Source organism: Sebastes umbrosus, chromosome 22, assembly GCF_015220745.1.
Source record: "Sebastes umbrosus isolate fSebUmb1 chromosome 22, fSebUmb1.pri, whole genome shotgun sequence".
Lineage (NCBI taxonomy): Eukaryota > Metazoa > Chordata > Actinopteri > Perciformes > Sebastidae > Sebastes > Sebastes umbrosus.
Genome location: NC_051290.1, coordinates 16,491,626 through 16,509,564, shown reverse-complemented (window position 1 = coordinate 16,509,564; position 17,939 = coordinate 16,491,626). Strand labels below are relative to the sequence as shown.

The following is a 17,939-nucleotide window of genomic DNA, read 5'->3' as shown; positions in this document are numbered from 1 at the left end:
AAAGAAGGAAGTATGCCATGATACTGAGCCAAGAAACTGACAGATTGACAGCTGATATTCTGTATCCTGTGATAGGTTTTTGTTCCATGTCAAGGTGTACCAGCATTTCTGAAAAAGTTATCACCTATGAGTCACGTCATTAGCCTTCATTCTGTTGCAATATAAAGGCGTTAATAGATGCAGACTGTCACATATGGTGAAAGGTTTGCAATATCACAGATGTGAACTGGACTGGATAAAAAGATACTGAAATAGTTTAAAACATTGAAAGCAGATATAAAGGAGGAATTCATGACTTTTCATCTTATATCTTTTCATTTTGGGTAAGTACATTTTAAGTCTATATATGATGCTGTCAGGAGATGTCACAGACTTATGAACTAAAAGTGGGATTGTTGCGAAAGTGGATTGTGTGTTCAGGAGGCAGATTAAACGTTTTTTTGAGGAGTTTCAATCAGCACCATCAGACGTGTCAATTTAAGCAAAAGCTTCAATAAATGTAAGTAAATTCAGCATTTTACGTTGGTTAATTCATCAATCCATTTTATGCTGCTTATCCAGGTCCAGGTTGCATTGACTTAATTAATTATATCATTAATAATTATTCTTATATACTGCTGGGAAGTACTGAAAAAATTTGATGATACATAATTTTAGGCTGTATCCTCCCTATTGGTTTTCCATATTAATACCATACTTGGCCAGTATAATCATGAAACAGGTAGGCTATTACAGTACATTGTGTGGTATTAAAAGGTCTTAAAAAGTCTTATATTTAATGTGGTGAACCCTGCAGAAACCCGGTATAAGCAGCTGAAGTTTACTTGTCTTTATTACAGCAATGTGCTGCAAATAGTCATTATAAAAATCGTTTTTTTCTATTGACATTGAGGTTGGAAGAAAAGTATATGTAGATATTCACAATTTATTAAAAAATAGTGAGTTTATGCTGGAATATTTTGATGTCACAAATTGACACTTACTCAGAAGAATATTAGGAAATAAAGCTAAGATGTTTTTCTTTTTATGTGTCCATATGAATATTACTGTTTTGTACTTTAACTGTATTATATCATCCATTTTTATATTTACTACGATAACTCAAAATATCATATACAATAGTTTAATGAGTTTGAATATATATATATATATATACAGCGGGTAAAATAAGTATTGAACACGTCACCATTTTTCTCAGTAAATATATTTCCAAAGGCGCTATTGACATGAAATTTTCACCAGATGTTGGTAACAACCCAAGTAATCTATACATACAAAGAAACCAAAACAAATAAGTTCATAAATTAAGTTATGTGTAATGATGTGAAATGACACAGGGAAAAAGTATTGAACACATGAAGAAAGGGAGGTGCAAAAAGGCATGGAAAGCCAAAACAACAGCTGAAATCTATCAGTAATTAGAAATTAATCTGACTCCTTGTCAGTGCAAATTAATATCAACTGTTTCAGTCCCAACTGATGGCCTATAAAAAGGTGTCTTATTACCAAGGTGTCACACAAGAAACATCTCATGATGGGTAAAAGCAAAGAGCTCTCTCAAGACCTTCGCAACCTTATTGTTGCAAAACATACTGATGACATTGGCTACAGACGCATTTCTAAACTTCTGAATGTTCCAGTGAGCACTGTTGGGGCCATAATCCGGAAGTGGAAAGAACATAATTTCATCATTAACTGGCCATGACCAGGTTCTCCTCGCAAGATTTCTGACAGAGGAGCGAAAGAATTATCAGAAGAGTTGTCCAAGAGCCAAGGACCACTTGTGGAGAGCTTCAGAAAGACCTGGAATTAGCAGGTTCAATTGTTTCAAAGAAATCAATAAGTTATGCACTCAACCGCCATGGCCTGTATGCACGCTCACCACGCAAGACTCCATTGCTGAAGAAAAAGCATGTTGAAGCTCGTTTAAAGTTTGCTGCACAATATTTGGACAAGCCTGTGAAATACTGGGAGAATATAGTCTGGTCAGATGAGAGCAAAAATTAACTCTTTGGATGCCATAATACACACCATGTTTGGAGGACAAATGGCACTGCACATCACCCTAAAAACACCATACCAACAGTGAAGTTTGGAGGTGGGAACATCATGGTGTGGGGCTGCTTTTCAGCATACGGTACTGGCAAACTTCACATAATTGAAGGAAGGATGAATGGAAAAATTTACCGAGACATTCTTGATAAAAATCTGCTGCCATCTACCAGGATGATGAAGATGAAACGAGGGTGTACATTTCAGCAAGACAATGATCCCAAACACACAGCCAAGGAAACTCTCAATTGGTTTCAGAGAAAGAAAATAAAGCTGCTAGAATGGCCCAGCCAATCACCTGACTTGAATCCAATTGAAAATCTATGGAAAAAACTGAAGATCAGAGTTCATAGAAGAGGCCCACGGAACCTTCAAGATTTGAAGACTGTTTGTGTGGAAGAATGGGACAAAATCACACCTGAGCAATGCATACGACTAGTTTCTCCATACAGGAGGCGTCTTGAAGCTGTCATTACCAACAAAGGCTTTTGTACAAAGTATTAAATAAATATCAGTAAGCGTGTTCAATACTTTTTCCCTGTGTCATTTCACATTATTACACATAACTTAATTTCTGAACTTATTTGTTTTGGTTTCTTTGTATGTATAGATTACTCGGGTTGTTACCAACATCTGGTGAAAATTTCATGTCAATAGCACCTTTGGAAATATATTTAATGAGAAAAATGGTGACGTGTTCAATACTTATTTTACCCGCTGTTTACACACATACATGTATACATTTTTTTCTTGTATTTTTCCACGCTCCATTACAATGTTACTAGAAATCTATATTTATTTGTTTGTCCTAACTTAGCTTAGTGTCACACAATGTCTTTTCAACATTCAGAAGGAATGCACCAGGAAACAAAAAAGAAGAGGAAGTATAGACAAAAGAAAGGAGTATTACCACTATACTGAGCCAACAAACTGTTGCCAACAAAGTATAAAAACAATAAAAATGTGATACATGTGATTGATGCGCTTTTTGTATCGTGTCACTGTTAAATCAAAAGTCTCCATCCCACCATCAACAGTTGGATGGCAGTAGTGGATGTTTTTTTTCTATTCAAAGAAACATTTAAAGGGACTGTTTGTAAGAATCAGAAATTGCTTGTTAACATCGACACCTGTGGCCGTTAAGTCAACGAAAGTCAGCGTCCTGTTGCTCGGGCTCCCACTTGTGCTCGCTCTAAATAGACATGAACGAGCCTCGCTCAAAACAGTGAGGCACCACACGTCAGCTAAAACCACAAAATCACTCTATATTTCAGCTGCTTGGCAGTAATGTTAGCTGACCAGACATAGATCTCTCCATGAATCACTGCTGATCCTAGTGTTGGCTTTTCCTGCCTCAGTCTCCAACTGGATTACTATGAGGTGTACACATACTGTATTATATATCAAATCCTCTCCCTTTGGATGTTTTGTATCCTTTGAGATATAAAGACTAAACATACTGCTATAGTGAATACTGTCATTTGCAGATTGGATACTGTGTGCTACTTAAAAAATAATAATTCTAGTCATTAGTAACTGCAGTGCAAAATGTTTTGACATGCTGTTTCTGTGAGTAAGTGTCTGTATTGTTTGAATTTCTAGAATCAAAGGAAAAGCAGGATGGGTGTCGGACGGATCATATCAATTTTCCTGATTATAATAGGTAAGCTGGTAAGTGATGTTAAACCAATTGGCTTTGAAAGTTCTTGATAGAAAATAACGGAAAAGGTGGAGGGCAAAACACAACATGAAGTGCTCCACAGGCAGACTCAGGAAATCCTTTATCCCTCGAGGAGGGGGTTGGGGGGGGGACAAAGGAGGACGGTATGCAGGACAGATAATAATAAACTATACTCACTTTTAACAGTCTCTTCTGCACTATATTCAATTTTTTAATAGTCGTGTATCACAGCTGTTACTCTGCACTATATTCAGTATCAACAGTTTTCTTCTTCAACTTGTATTTTTATATCTGGTATATTTTTTTGTTCTTTGTACTTGCAATACTAACTTTTTTCTTGTCTGCACCTCATAATATATTTCTTATAAAGACACATCAGAGTCAAGTATCATCTTCAGATAACAATTAGTTAATGAAGGCAAAATGAAGGCAAAAAGTAACCTGTGTTTTGTTAATCCTTTCGTTTGTTACATTTTAGCTACAGCAACAACACCAACAACATCAACAACAACAATAGCAACTGCGGCTCCCACAACTGCAGCCCCAACAACTGCCGCTCCCACCACTGCCGCTCCCACAACTGCAGCTCCCACCACTGGCGCTCCCACCACTGGCGCTCCCACCACTGCAGCCGCAACAACTGCGGCCCCCACAACTGCAGCCCCAACAACTGCAGCCCCCACAACTGCAGCCCCAACAACTGCGGCACCAACAACTGCAGCTCCCACAACTGCCCCTCCCACCACTGCCGCTCCCACAACTGCAGCCCCAACAACTGCCGCTCCCACCACTGCCACTCCCACAACTGCAGCTCCCACCACTGCAGCCCCAACAACTGCGGCCCCAACAACTGCAGCCCCAACAACTGCAGCACCCACAACTGCAGCCCCAACAACTGCGGCACCGACAACTGCAGCTCCCACAACTGCCGCTCCCACCACTGCCGCTCCCACAACTACAGCTCCCTCCACTGCAGCCCCAACAACTGCAGCCCCAACAACTGCGGCACCAACAACTGCAGCTCCCACAACTACCCCTCCCACCACTGCCGCTCCCACAACTGCAGCCCCAATAACTGCCGCTCCCACCACTGCCATTCCCACAACTGCAGCTCCCACCCCTGCAGCCCCAACAACTGCGGCCCCCACAACTGCAGCCCCAACAACTGCAGACCCCACAACTGCAGCCCCAACAACTGCGGCACCAACAACTGGAGCTCCCACAACTGCCGCTCCCACCACTGCCACTCCCACAACTGCAGCTCCCACAACTGCAGCCCAAACAACTGCGGCCCCAACAACTGCAGCCCCAACAACTGCCGCTCCCACTACTGCCATTCCCACAACTGCAGCTATCACAACTGCAGCCCTAACAACTGCAGCCCCAATAAATGCAGCTCCCACAACTGCAGCCCCAACAACTGCCGCTCCCACCACTGCCGCTCCCACAACTGCAGCTCCCACCACTGCAGCCCCAACAACTGCGGCCCCCACAACTGCAGCCCCCACAACTGCAGCCCCCACAACTGCAGCCCCAACAACTGCGGCACCGACAACTGCAGCTCCCACAACTCCCGCTCCCACCACTGCCGCTCCCACAACTACAGCTCCCTCCACTGCAGCCCCAACAACTGCAGCCCCAACAACTGCGGCACCAACAACTGCAGCTCCCACTACTACCTCTCCCACCACTGCCGCTCCCACAACTGCAGCCCCAATAACTGCCGCTCCCACCACTGCCATTCCCACAACTGCAGCTCCCACCACTGCAGCCCCAACAACTGCGGCCCCCACAACTGCAGCCCCAACAACTGCAGACCCCACAACTGCAGCCCCAACAACTGCGGCACCAACAACTGGAGCTCCCACAACTGCCGCTCCCACCACTGCCACTCCCACAACTGCAGCTCCCACAACTGCAGCCCAAACAACTGCGGCCCCAACAACTGCAGCCCCAACAACTGCCGCTCCCACTACTGCCATTCCCACAACTGCAGCTATCACAACTGCAGCCCTAACAACTGCAGCCCCAATAAATGCAGCTCCCACAACTGCAGCCCCAACAACTGCCGCTCCCACCACTGCCGCTCCCACAACTGCAGCTCCCACCACTGCAGCCTCAACAACTGTGGCCCCCACAACTGCAGCCCCAACAACTGCAGCCCCAATAACTGCAGCTATCACAACTGCAGCCCCAACAACTGCGGCCCCAACAACTGCAGCTCCCATAACTGCAGCCCCAACAACTGCCGCTCCCACCACTGCCGCTCCCACAACTGCAGCTCCCACCACTGCAGCCCCAACAACTGTGGCCCCCACAACTGCAGCCCCAACAACTGCAGCTCCCACAACTGAAGCCCCAACAACTGCAGCCCTCACAAATGCGGCCCCCACAACTGCAGCTCTAACAACTGCACCCCCAACAACTGCAGCCCCCACAACTGCAGCCCCAACAACTGCAGCTCCCACAACTGCAGCCCCCAACAACTGCGATCCCCACAACTGCAGCCCCAACGACTGTAGCTCCCACAACTGCAGCCCCAACAACTGTAGCTCCCACAACTGCAGCCCCAACAACTGGAGCTCCAACAACTGCAGCCCCCACAAATGCAGCTCCCACAACTGCAGCCCCAACAACTGCAGCCCCAACAACTGCGGCCCCAACAACTGCGGCTCCCACAACTGCGGCTCCCACAACTGCAGCCCCCACAACTGCAGCTCCCACCACTGCAGCCCCAACAACTGCAGCTCCCACAACTGCAGCCCCCACAACTGCAGCTCCCACAACTGCAGCCCCGACAACTGCAGCCCCAACAACTGCCGCTCCCACAATTGTAGCTCCCACCACTGCAGCCCCAACAACTGTGGCCCCCACAACTGCAGCCCCAACAACAGCAACTCCAACAACTGCGGCTCCAACAACTGCAGCCCCAACAACTGCCTCTCCCACAACTGCTAATCCCACCACTGCAGCCCCCACAACTGCAGCCCCCACAACTGCAGCTCCCACAACTGCAGCCCCAACAACTGTGGCCCCCACAACTGCAGCCCCAACAACTGCTGCTCCCACAACTGCAGCTCCCACAACTGCAGCCCCAACAACTGCCGCTCCCATAACTGCAGCTCCCACCACTGCAGCCCCAACAACTGCAGCTCCCACAACTGCAGCCCCCACAACTGCAGCTCCCACAACTGCAGCCCCGACAACTGCAGCTCCCACAACTGCAGCCCCAACAACTGCGATCCCCACAACTGCAGCCCCAACAACTGTAGCTCCCACAACTGCAGCCCCAACAACTGCAGCCCCCACAACTGCAGCCCCAACAACTGCAGCCCCAACAACTGCAGCTCCAACAACTGCCTCTCCCACCACTGCAGCCCCAATAACTGCCGTTACCACCACTGCCGCTCCCACAACTGCAGCTCCCACAACTGCAGCCCCAACAACTGTGGCCCCCACAACTGCAGCCCCCACAACTGCCGCTCCCACAACTGCAGCTCCCACAACTGCAGCCCCAACAACTGCCGCTCCCACAACTGCAGCTCCCACCACTGCAGCCCCAACAACTGCAGCTCCCACAACTGCAGCCCCAACAACTGCAGCTCCCACAACTGCAGCCCCGACAACTGCAGCTCCCACAACTGCAGCCCCAACAACTGCGATCCCCACAACTGCAGCCCCAACAACTGCCGCTCCCACAACTGTAGCTCCCACCACTGCAGCCCCAACAACTGCAACTCCAACAACTGCGGCTCCCACAACTGCAGCCCCAACAACTGCCTCTCCCACAACTGCTAATCCCACCACTGCAGCCCCCACAACTGCAGCCCCCACAACTGCAGCTCCCACAACTGCAGCCCCAACAACTGTGGCCCCCACAACTGCAGCCCCAACAACTGCCGCTCCCACAACTGCAGCTCCCACAACTGCAGCCCCAACAACTGCCGCTCCCACAACTGCAGCTCCCACCACGGCAGCCCCAACAACTGCAGCTCCCACAACTGCAGCCCCCACAACTGCAGCTCCCACAACTGCAGCCCCGACAACTGCAGCCCCAACAACTGCGATCCCCACAACTGCAGCCCCAACAACTGCCGCTCCCACAACTGTAGCTCCCACCACTGCAGCCCCAACGACTGTGGCCCCCACAACTGCAGCCCCAACAACTGCAACTCCAACAACTGCTGCTCCCACAACTGCAGCCCCAACAACTGCCTCTCCCACAACTGCTAATCCCACCACTGCAGCCCCCACAACTGCAGCTCCCACAACTGCAGCCCCAACAACTGCCGCTCCCACAACTGCAGCTACCACCACTGTAGCCCCAACAACTGCGGCCCCCACAACTGCAGCCCCAACAACTGCAGCTCCCACAACTGCAGCCCCAACAACTGCGATCCCCACAACTGCAGCCCCAACAACTGTAGCTCCCACAACTGCAGCCCCAACAACTGTAGCTCCCACAACTGCAGCCCCAACAACTGCAGCCCCCACAAATGCAGCTCCCACAACTGCAGCCCCAACAACTGCGGCCCCAACAACTGCGGCCCCCACAACTGCGGCTCCCACAACTGCGGCTCCCACAACTGCAGCCCCCACAACTGCAGCTCCAACAACTGCAGCCCCCACAACTGCAGCCCCAACAACTGCGGCCCCAATAACTGCAGCTCCCACAACTGCAGCTCCCACAACGGCAGCCCCAACAACTGCGGCCCCAACAACTGCGGCCCCCACAACTGCAGCCCCAACAACTGCAGCCCCAACAACTGAAGCCTCCACAACTGCAGCTCTAACAACTACAGCCCCCACAACTGCAGCTCCAACAACTGCACCCCCAACAACTGCAGCTCCCACAACTGCAGCCCCAACAACTGCAGCCCCAACAACTGCAGCCCCAACAACTGCGGCCCCCACAACTGCGGCTCCCACAACTGCGGATGCCACAACTGCAGCCCCCACAACTGCAGCTCCAACAACTGCAGCCCCCACAACTGAAGCCCCAACAACTGCAGCCCCAACAACTGCGGCCCCCACAACTGCAGCTCCAACAACTGCACCCCCAACAACTGCAGCCCCCACAACTGCAGCCCCAACAACTGCCGCTCCCACCACTGCCACTCCCACAACTGCGGCCCCCACAACTGCAGCCCCAACAACTGCAGACCCCACAACTGCAGCCCCAACAACTGCGGCACCAACAACTGGAGCTCCCACAACTGCCGCTCCCACCACTGCCGCTCCCACAACTGCAGCCCCAACAACTGCCGCTCCCACCACTGCCATTCCCACAACTGCAGCTCCCACCACTGCAGCCCCAACAACTGCGGCCCCCACAACTGCAGCCCCAACAACTGCAGCCCCCACAACTGCAGCCCCAACCACTGCGGCACCGACAACTGCAGCTCCCACAACTCCCGCTCCCACCACTGCCGCTCCCACAACTACAGCTCCCTCCACTGCAGCCCCAACAACTGCAGCCCCAACAACTGCGGCACCAACAACTGCAGCTCCCACAACTACCCCTCCCACCACTGCCGCTCCCACAACTGCAGCCCCAATAACTGCCGCTCCCACCACTGCCATTCCCACAACCGCAGCTCCCACCCCTGCAGCCCCAACAACTGCGGCCCCCACAACTGCAGCCCCAACAACTGCAGACCCCACAACTGCAGCCCCAACAACTGCGGCACCAACAACTGGAGCTCCCACAACTGCCGCTCCCACCACTGCCACTCCCACAACTGCAGCTCCCACAACTGCAGCCCAAACAACTGCGGCCCCAACAACTGCAGCCCCAACAACTGCCGCTCCCACTACTGCCATTCCCACAACTGCAGCTATCACAACTGCAGCCCTAACAACTGCAGCCCCAATAAATGCAGCTCCCACAACTGCAGCCCCAACAACTGCCGCTCCCACCACTGCCGCTCCCACAACTGCAGCTCCCACCACTGCAGCCCCAACAACTGCGGCCCCCACAACTGCAGCCCCAACAACTGCAGCCCCCACAACTGCAGCCCCAACAACTGCGGCACCGACAACTGCAGCTCCCACAACTCCCGCTCCCACCACTGCCGCTCCCACAACTACAGCTCCCTCCACTGCAGCCCCAACAACTGCAGCCTCAACAACTGCGGCACCAACAACTGCAGCTCCCACAACTACCCCTCCCACCACTGCCGCTCCCACAACTGCAGCCCCAATAACTGCCGCTCCCACCACTGCCATTCCCACAACTGCAGCTCCCACCCCTGCAGCCCCAACAACTGCGGCCCCCACAACTGCAGCCCCAACAACTGCAGACCCCACAACTGCAGCCCCAACAACTGCGGCACCAACAACTGGAGCTCCCACAACTGCCGCTCCCACCACTGCCACTCCCACAACTGCAGCTCCCACAACTGCAGCCCAAACAACTGCGGCCCCAACAACTGCAGCCCCAACAACTGCCGCTCCCACTACTGCCATTCCCACAACTGCAGCTATCACAACTGCAGCCCTAACAACTGCAGCCCCAATAAATGCAGCTCCCACAACTGCAGCCCCAACAACTGCCGCTCCCACCACTGCCGCTCCCACAACTGCAGCTCCCACCACTGCAGCCTCAACAACTGTGGCCCCCACAACTGCAGCCCCAACAACTGCAGCCCCAATAACTGCAGCTATCACAACTGCAGCCCCAACAACTGCGGCCCCAACAACTGCAGCTCCCATAACTGCAGCCCCAACAACTGCCGCTCCCACCACTGCCGCTCCCACAACTGCAGCTCCCACCACTGCAGCCCCAACAACTGTGGCCCCCACAACTGCAGCCCCAACAACTGCAGCTCCCACCACTGCCGCTCCCACAGCTGCAGCTCCCACCACTGCAGCCCCAACAACTGTGGCCCCCACAACTGCAGCCCCCACAACTGCGGCCCCAACAACTGCGGCCCCAACAACTGCGGCTCCCACAACTGCGGCTCCCACAACTGCAGCCCCCACAACTGCAGCTCCAACAACTGCAGCCCCCACAACTGAAGCCCCAACAACTGCAGCCCTCACAAATGCGGCCCCCACAACTGCAGCTCTAACAACTGCACCCCCAACAACTGCAGCCCCCACAACTGCAGCCCCAACAACTGCAGCTCCCACAACTGCAGCCCCAACAACTGCGATCCCCACAACTGCAGCCCCAACGACTGTAGCTCCCACAACTGCAGCCCCAACAACTGTAGCTCCCACAACTGCAGCCCCAACAACTGGAGCTCCAACAACTGCAGCCCCCACAAATGCAGCTCCCACAACTGCAGCCCCAACAACTGCAGCCCCAACAACTGCGGCCCCAACAACTGCGGCTCCCACAACTGCGGCTCCCACAACTGCAGCCCCCACAACTGCAGCTCCCACCACTGCAGCCCCAACAACTGCAGCTCCCACAACTGCAGCCCCCACAACTGCAGCTCCCACAACTGCAGCCCCTACAACTGCAGCCCCAACAACTGCCGCTCCCACAATTGTAGCTCCCACCACTGCAGCCCCAACAACTGTGGCCCCCACAACTGCAGCCCCAACAACAGCAACTCCAACAACTGCGGCTCCAACAACTGCAGCCCCAACAACTGCCTCTCCCACAACTGCTAATCCCACCACTGCAGCCCCCACAACTGCAGCCCCCACAACTGCAGCTCCCACAACTGCAGCCCCAACAACTGTGGCCCCCACAACTGCAGCCCCAACAACTGCCGCTCCCACAACTGCAGCTCCCACAACTGCAGCCCCAACAACTGCCGCTCCCATAACTGCAGCTCCCACCACTGCAGCCCCAACAACTGCAGCTCCCACAACTGCAGCCCCCACAACTGCAGCTCCCACAACTGCAGCCCCGACAACTGCAGCTCCCACAACTGCAGCCCCAACAACTGCGATCCCCACAACTGCAGCCCCAACAACTGTAGCTCCCACAACTGCAGCCCCAACAACTGCAGCCCCCACAACTGCAGCCCCAACAACTGCAGCCCCAACAACTGCAGCTCCAACAACTGCCTCTCCCACCACTGCAGCCCCAATAACTGCCGTTACCACCACTGCCGCTCCCACAACTGCAGCTCCCACAACTGCAGCCCCAACAACTGTGGCCCCCACAACTGCAGCCCCAACAACTGCCGCTCCCACAACTGCAGCTCCCACAACTGCAGCCCCAACAACTGCCGCTCCCACAACTGCAGCTCCCACCACTGCAGCCCCAACAACTGCAGCTCCCACAACTGCAGCCCCCACAACTGCAGCTCCCACAACTGCAGCCCCCACAACTGCAGCTCCCACAACTGCAGCCCCAACAACTGCGATCCCCACAACTGCAGCCCCAACAACTGCTGCTCCCACAACTGTAGCTCCCACCACTGCAGCCCCAACAACTGCAACTCCAACAACTGCGGCTCCCACAACTGCAGCCCCAACAACTGCCTCTCCCACAACTGCTAATCCCACCACTGCAGCCCCCACAACTGCAGCCCCCACAACTGCAGCTCCCACAACTGCAGCCCCAACAACTGTGGCCCCCACAACTGCAGCCCCAACAACTGCCGCTCCCACAACTGCAGCTCCCACAACTGCAGCCCCAACAACTGCGGCTCCCACAACTGCAGCTCCCACCACTGCAGCCCCAACAACTGCAGCTCCCACAACTGCAGCCCCCACAACTGCAGCTCCCACAACTGCAGCCCCGACAACTGCAGCCCCAACAACTGCGATCCCCACAACTGCAGCCCCAACAACTGCCGCTCCCACAACTGTAGCTCCCACCACTGCAGCCCCAACGACTGTGGCCCCCACAACTGCAGCCCCAACAACTGCAACTCCAACAACTGCTGCTCCCACAACTGCAGCCCCAACAACTGCCTCTCCCACAACTGCTAATCCCACCACTGCAGCCCCCACAACTGCAGCTCCCACAACTGCAGCCCCAACAACTGCCGCTCCCACAACTGCAGCTACCACCACTGTAGCCCCAACAACTGCGGCCCCCACAACTGCAGCCCCAACAACTGCAGCTCCCACAACTGCAGCCCCAACAACTGCGATCCCCACAACTGCAGCCCCAACAACTGTAGCTCCCACAACTGCAGCCCCAACAACTGTAGCTCCCACAACTGCAGCCCCAACAACTGCAGCCCCCACAACTGCAGCTCCCACAACTGCAGCCCCAACAACTGCGGCCCCAACAACTGCGGCCCCAACAACTGCGGCTCCCACAACTGCGGCTCCCACAACTGCAGCCCCCACAACTGCAGCTCCAACAACTGCAGCCCCCACAACTGCAGCCCCAACAACTGCGGCCCCAATAACTGCAGCTCCCACAACTGCAGCTCCCACAACGGCAGCCCCAACAACTGCGGCCCCAACAACTGCGGCCCCCACAACTGCAGCCCCAACAACTGAAGCCTCCACAACTGCAGCTCTAACAACTACAGCCCCCACAACTGCAGCTCCAACAACTGCACCCCCAACAACTGCAGCTCCCACAACTGCAGCCCCAACAACTGCAGCCCCAACAACTGCAGCCCCAACAACTGCGGCCCCCACAACTGCGGCTCCCACAACTGCGGATGCCACAACTGCAGCCCCCACAACTGCAGCTCCAACAACTGCAGCCCCCACAACTGAAGCCCCAACAACTGCAGCCCCAACAACTGCGGCCCCCACAACTGCAGCTCCAACAACTGCACCCCCAACAACTGCAGCCCCCACAACTGCAGCCCCAACAACTGCCGCTCCCACCACTGCTGCTCCCACAACTGCAGCTCCCACCACTGCAGCCCCAACAACTGCAGCCCCCACAACTGCAGCTCCCACAACTGCAGCCCCAACAACTGCAGCTCCCACAACTGCAGCCCCAACAACTGCCGCTCCCACCACTGCCGCTCCCACAACTGCCGCTCCCACAACTGCAGCTCCCACCACTGCAGCCCCAACAACTGTGGCCCCCACAACTGCAGCCCCAACAACTGCCGCTCCCACAACTGCAGCTCCCACCACTGCAGCCCCAACAACTGCGGCCCCCACAACTGCAGCCCCAACAACTGCAGCTCCAACAACTGCGGCTCCCACAACTGCAGCCCCAACAACTGCCTCTCCCACAACTGCTAATCCCACCACTGCAGCCCCCACAACTGCAGCCCCAACAAACGTAGCTCCCACCACTGCCCCTCCCACAACTGCAGCTCCCACCACTGCAGCCCCAACAACTGTGGCCCCCACAACTGCAGCCCCAACAACTGCAGCCCCAACAACTGCAGCCCCAACAACTGCAGCTCCCACAACTGCAGCCCCAACAACTGCAGCCCCCACAACTGCAGCTCCCACAACTGCAGCCCCAACAACTGCGGCCCCCACCACTGCGATCCCAACAAATGGTGCGTCAACTACAACTGAAGGTTCAACAACAACTACTGTCACTACTACTACTGCAGCTCCCCCACCAGTTGTGGTTCTCCGAGCAACCTTGGTACAACCATTTGTAGAAGAACTCGCTGATAAAAACAGTAGAGAATTCAAGACTCTTGAAGCACAAGTTGTAGCAGTGGTTAGTACTCATTCTCATTATTTTTCTGTGTACAGAGTGAGTTTGCATTTTCTCATATCATTTGGAGAATACTGTATCTTTATTTCATTTATATATATATTTTTTTTGCTTCATTCCCACAGTATGATGTCATCTACAGGACCCAATTTGGTTTTCTTTTCATCCGCACTTTTGTTATAGAGTTCAGGTAATATTTAAAATTTTGAGAGTCCAACTGACTTTGTTTTACTTTCTGGGTTCTGGACATCAATATTATAATTTTGAAACCTAATAAGGACAAAATAATATTAATAATTATACATATGCATAAGTTGTCATGGTTAATATAATTTGATCAAGATGTGTGCTTTTATGATGCAGACGAGCTGTGGCCAGAACACGAATAGAAAATACTCTAGCAGAGGTCGGGATTGAGTTCAATCAAACGGCTTCACCTGAAGAAATCCCACAGGCCAATGTTGTTGCAGAAACCTTAGTCAACGCTGTGTCTAACCCCAACAATACCTTTAACCTCACAATTGATACCAACACCATTGAAGCAATTCGTAAGTAAACACTAGCCCTACATTTCACTCCAGTGGTTGCTAGAGCAGGAAAATATACCCAGTGTTATTTGTAATTGATCTATCACGGTCTGTGAGTGCGTGTGTATTCATTTTTATTTTTGGTGAACCACAGTAAACTACTAAACTACTGCATGAATTCTGATATACTCCAGAATTTCATCTGAAAATAACCATCCTAATTTCATGTTCTACTCCAATTAAGGATGGGGTTTAAATCATCCTCTTTCACTGCCATTTCCATGACTGACCTTACTATCAAAATTTATCATGGATTTCTTTCCTGGTCCATTTTAGACAAATTGCTGGGTCGACAAAGAGCATACACAATCACAATTACCATGAAGTCCACTGTGACAAACATTAGCATGTCTACTTAAGCTGTGACTTGCCATATATAGACTTATGTTGTGATGTGTATGTTTGTTCAAAAGAAGGTCCTTTGACTACCATAATTATTTTTCCCATATTTCTTCATATTGTTCCATATCTGTTTTTTACAGAAAGAAACGTCACAACTGTAGCACCCTCTTTAAATACTACAACTACTACAATCTCACCTGCTGCAAATACAACTACCAGTGCTGCAACTACAGCTACAACTGCTGCAACTACAGCTACCAGTGCTGCAAATACAGCTACCAGTGCTGCAACTACAGCTACCAGTGCTGCAAATACAACTACAACTGCTGCAACTACAACTACAACCACAACAACTACTACAACCACCACATCAGTAACGACAACTGCTGAGGCAGTCACAACAAGGCGATTGATTTTCAGATCTGCTGGAGAGACATTTACAAGTGACTTGCAGAATCCATCATCTGCAGCGTTTATAAGTCGAGCCTCAATAATAAAGTCGACGGTAAGTCACTATCTTAGAGTGAAGCCTAACAAAATCTATGCATTTTAATTAATTGGAAACATTTGACTTAATATCTATAATTTCACAGTATTTCTGCAATATGCCATCTTATCTTTTCATATGTGCATTCATCATTCTTCTTTGTAAACACTTTTTTATGATTTTCACCTAAAATACTCACATATTAAATTTCCCAACAGAGTTTGGTGGAGCTAGATTGTATAAATAAAATCCCTCAAAGTATTTTTTGTATTTTGTCTAATAGACGCTAGATTGTTTCTCGTTTCACAGTGAATGGAAACTGGAGGATGGCATTTCATTCCTGGTGTTGAGTTTTCAAAGAAAAAAATGATGTAACTCATCCTTCCATATACAGTAAATAGGACACGGATAAATTATTTTGCAGTCACTGAAGAAATTGGAATAGTGTCATTAGTTATTGTAAATTAAATACCACAATGAAAAAGACAATGCACAAGTGAAGAAGCACAAGCCAATAAAATAAATGTACTACAAATGATTTGCTTGTATTTCTGCAGCTTGAACCTTTCTACCAAGAAGCATTTACTTCATTCCGCACATTGACGGTGATTTCTTTCAGGTAATTTGATAATGTTATAATGATAGAATCTTAAAGGGACTATTTGTAACTTTCAGAAATGCTTCTTAACAGCAACACCTGTGGCCGTGAAATCAACGAAAGTCAGCGTCGGGCTCGCGCTTGCTCGCTCTCAATATACCTGAACGAGCATCACTCAAAACAGTGAGGCGACACAAGTCAGCTAAAACCACAATATCACTCTATATTTCAGCTGCTTGGCAGTAATGTTAGCTGACCAGACGAAGGTCTCTCCATGAACATGATTTAGATCTGATCCTAGTGTTGGCTTTTCCTGCCTAAGTGCAGGCTGAAGCAGCGGGGCTCTGCAGCGTGTCTCCCTGCTCTCTCCTCCCGCAGCCGGAGAGAGCAGAGGAGACACCGGCACCAGGTCGGTAACGAAAGGGTAACGTTACTAGCTAAGGAGCTCCGTCACTTCACAAGACACGGGAAACCTCTGTTGGTCTGGAGGAGCTGCAGCATTTTTTTTCTGCACAAACGTCCACTGTGCATTCACTAGATATTCTCAGAGCTAAACTAACTCTTCTGCAGTGAGGAGTGAGCGCGCGTTCACGTCTAGAGGTGGAGCAAGCTGAGGACGCGCGCGCTCTCTGAGCAAAGGCAGGCAGGCAGAGTTGGAGAGGCAGCGGCCACACGCGAACGCGCATATGTGAGCGCGCATGTGTGACGACCCGCTACATTTATGCGCGTACAAAGTTACAAATAGTCCCTTTAAGAGTATTGGTCATAAATTCATACGAGTAAAACAATATTTTTTGGTAATTCCTCTTGCAGTAATGGCTCAATCATCAACAATGTGGACCTTGGATTTTCATCCACATCTGTTCCTAATGGCACTCAGATCGGAGATGTTTTGGTTGGAGCAGCTTCGAACATCACAGCCTTCAACATTGACACCACCTCCATTTCTGTGGATGGCACACGTAAGCAATATTGAATACTACCTCATCAAAAATTTTAAATATTACAGATTTGTTTTTTATTTGTTAAAGCAATGTCTGGTTTCCTTTTCTCAACAATTACAGAAGTTTCAAGTGGAGTGAGCCACAAGATCAGTCTCATCACGGCATCCTTCCTTGTGCTGCTGTCATGGCTACTGTCAAGCCAGCAATAGTGCAGGGGTTATGTCCATGTGAAATAAGACTTATATTACTGATATGAAAAAGAACTTTGTTCTCATTAAGTATCCAAGAGAACTATGACATGTCTCGGAAAGAACTTCCAGATATTAAAGGGGACATATCATGCTCATTTTCAGGTTCATACTTGTATTTTAGATTTCTACTAGAACATATTTATATGCTTAAATGTTCGAAAAACACATTATTTTTCTCAAACTGTCTGTCTGAATATACCTGTATTCACCCTCTGTCTGAAACACTCTATTTTAGCACCTGTCTCTTTAAGCCCCACTCCAGAAAAAGCCCTGTCTGCTCTGATTGGCTTGCGAAAAATATATGGCGTACCTTTGCAAAGGTACTTCTCAAGCCATGGGTAGAGATACTCAGATGGGGGTGGTATACTGTAAGCTAATGAGCCAAATGTGAATGGCTTTTTGAATCACTTTTGCCCACAAAAAACTGACTGGGTTG

The 17,939-nt window shown here is 50.9% G+C and overlaps 1 protein-coding gene across 1 annotated transcript; it reads left to right on the top strand.

The window, feature by feature from the left end:
* Window positions 1-4,156: 4,156 nt before the first annotated feature.
* LOC119482173 (integumentary mucin C.1-like) lies at window positions 4,157-17,698 on the top strand. The gene is made up of 8 exons (XM_037759595.1): window positions 4,157-4,169; window positions 13,981-14,297; window positions 14,420-14,484; window positions 14,658-14,842; window positions 15,364-15,728; window positions 16,268-16,329; window positions 17,122-17,270; window positions 17,373-17,698. Exons 1-8 carry the CDS (start codon window positions 4,157-4,159, stop codon window positions 17,459-17,461), a joined length of 1,245 nt encoding a protein of 414 aa, XP_037615523.1. The 3' UTR covers window positions 17,462-17,698.
* Window positions 17,699-17,939: the final 241 nt, after the last annotated feature.

Excerpts from the sequence above, each read along its gene's own strand:
- LOC119482173 (XM_037759595.1), top strand. Across the intron at positions 16,330-17,121 it reads TTGACGGTGATTTCTTTCAG|TAATGGCTCAATCATCAACA; the intron begins GTAATTTGATAA and ends TTCCTCTTGCAG. Across the intron at positions 17,271-17,372 it reads CATTTCTGTGGATGGCACAC|AAGTTTCAAGTGGAGTGAGC; the intron begins GTAAGCAATATT and ends CAACAATTACAG.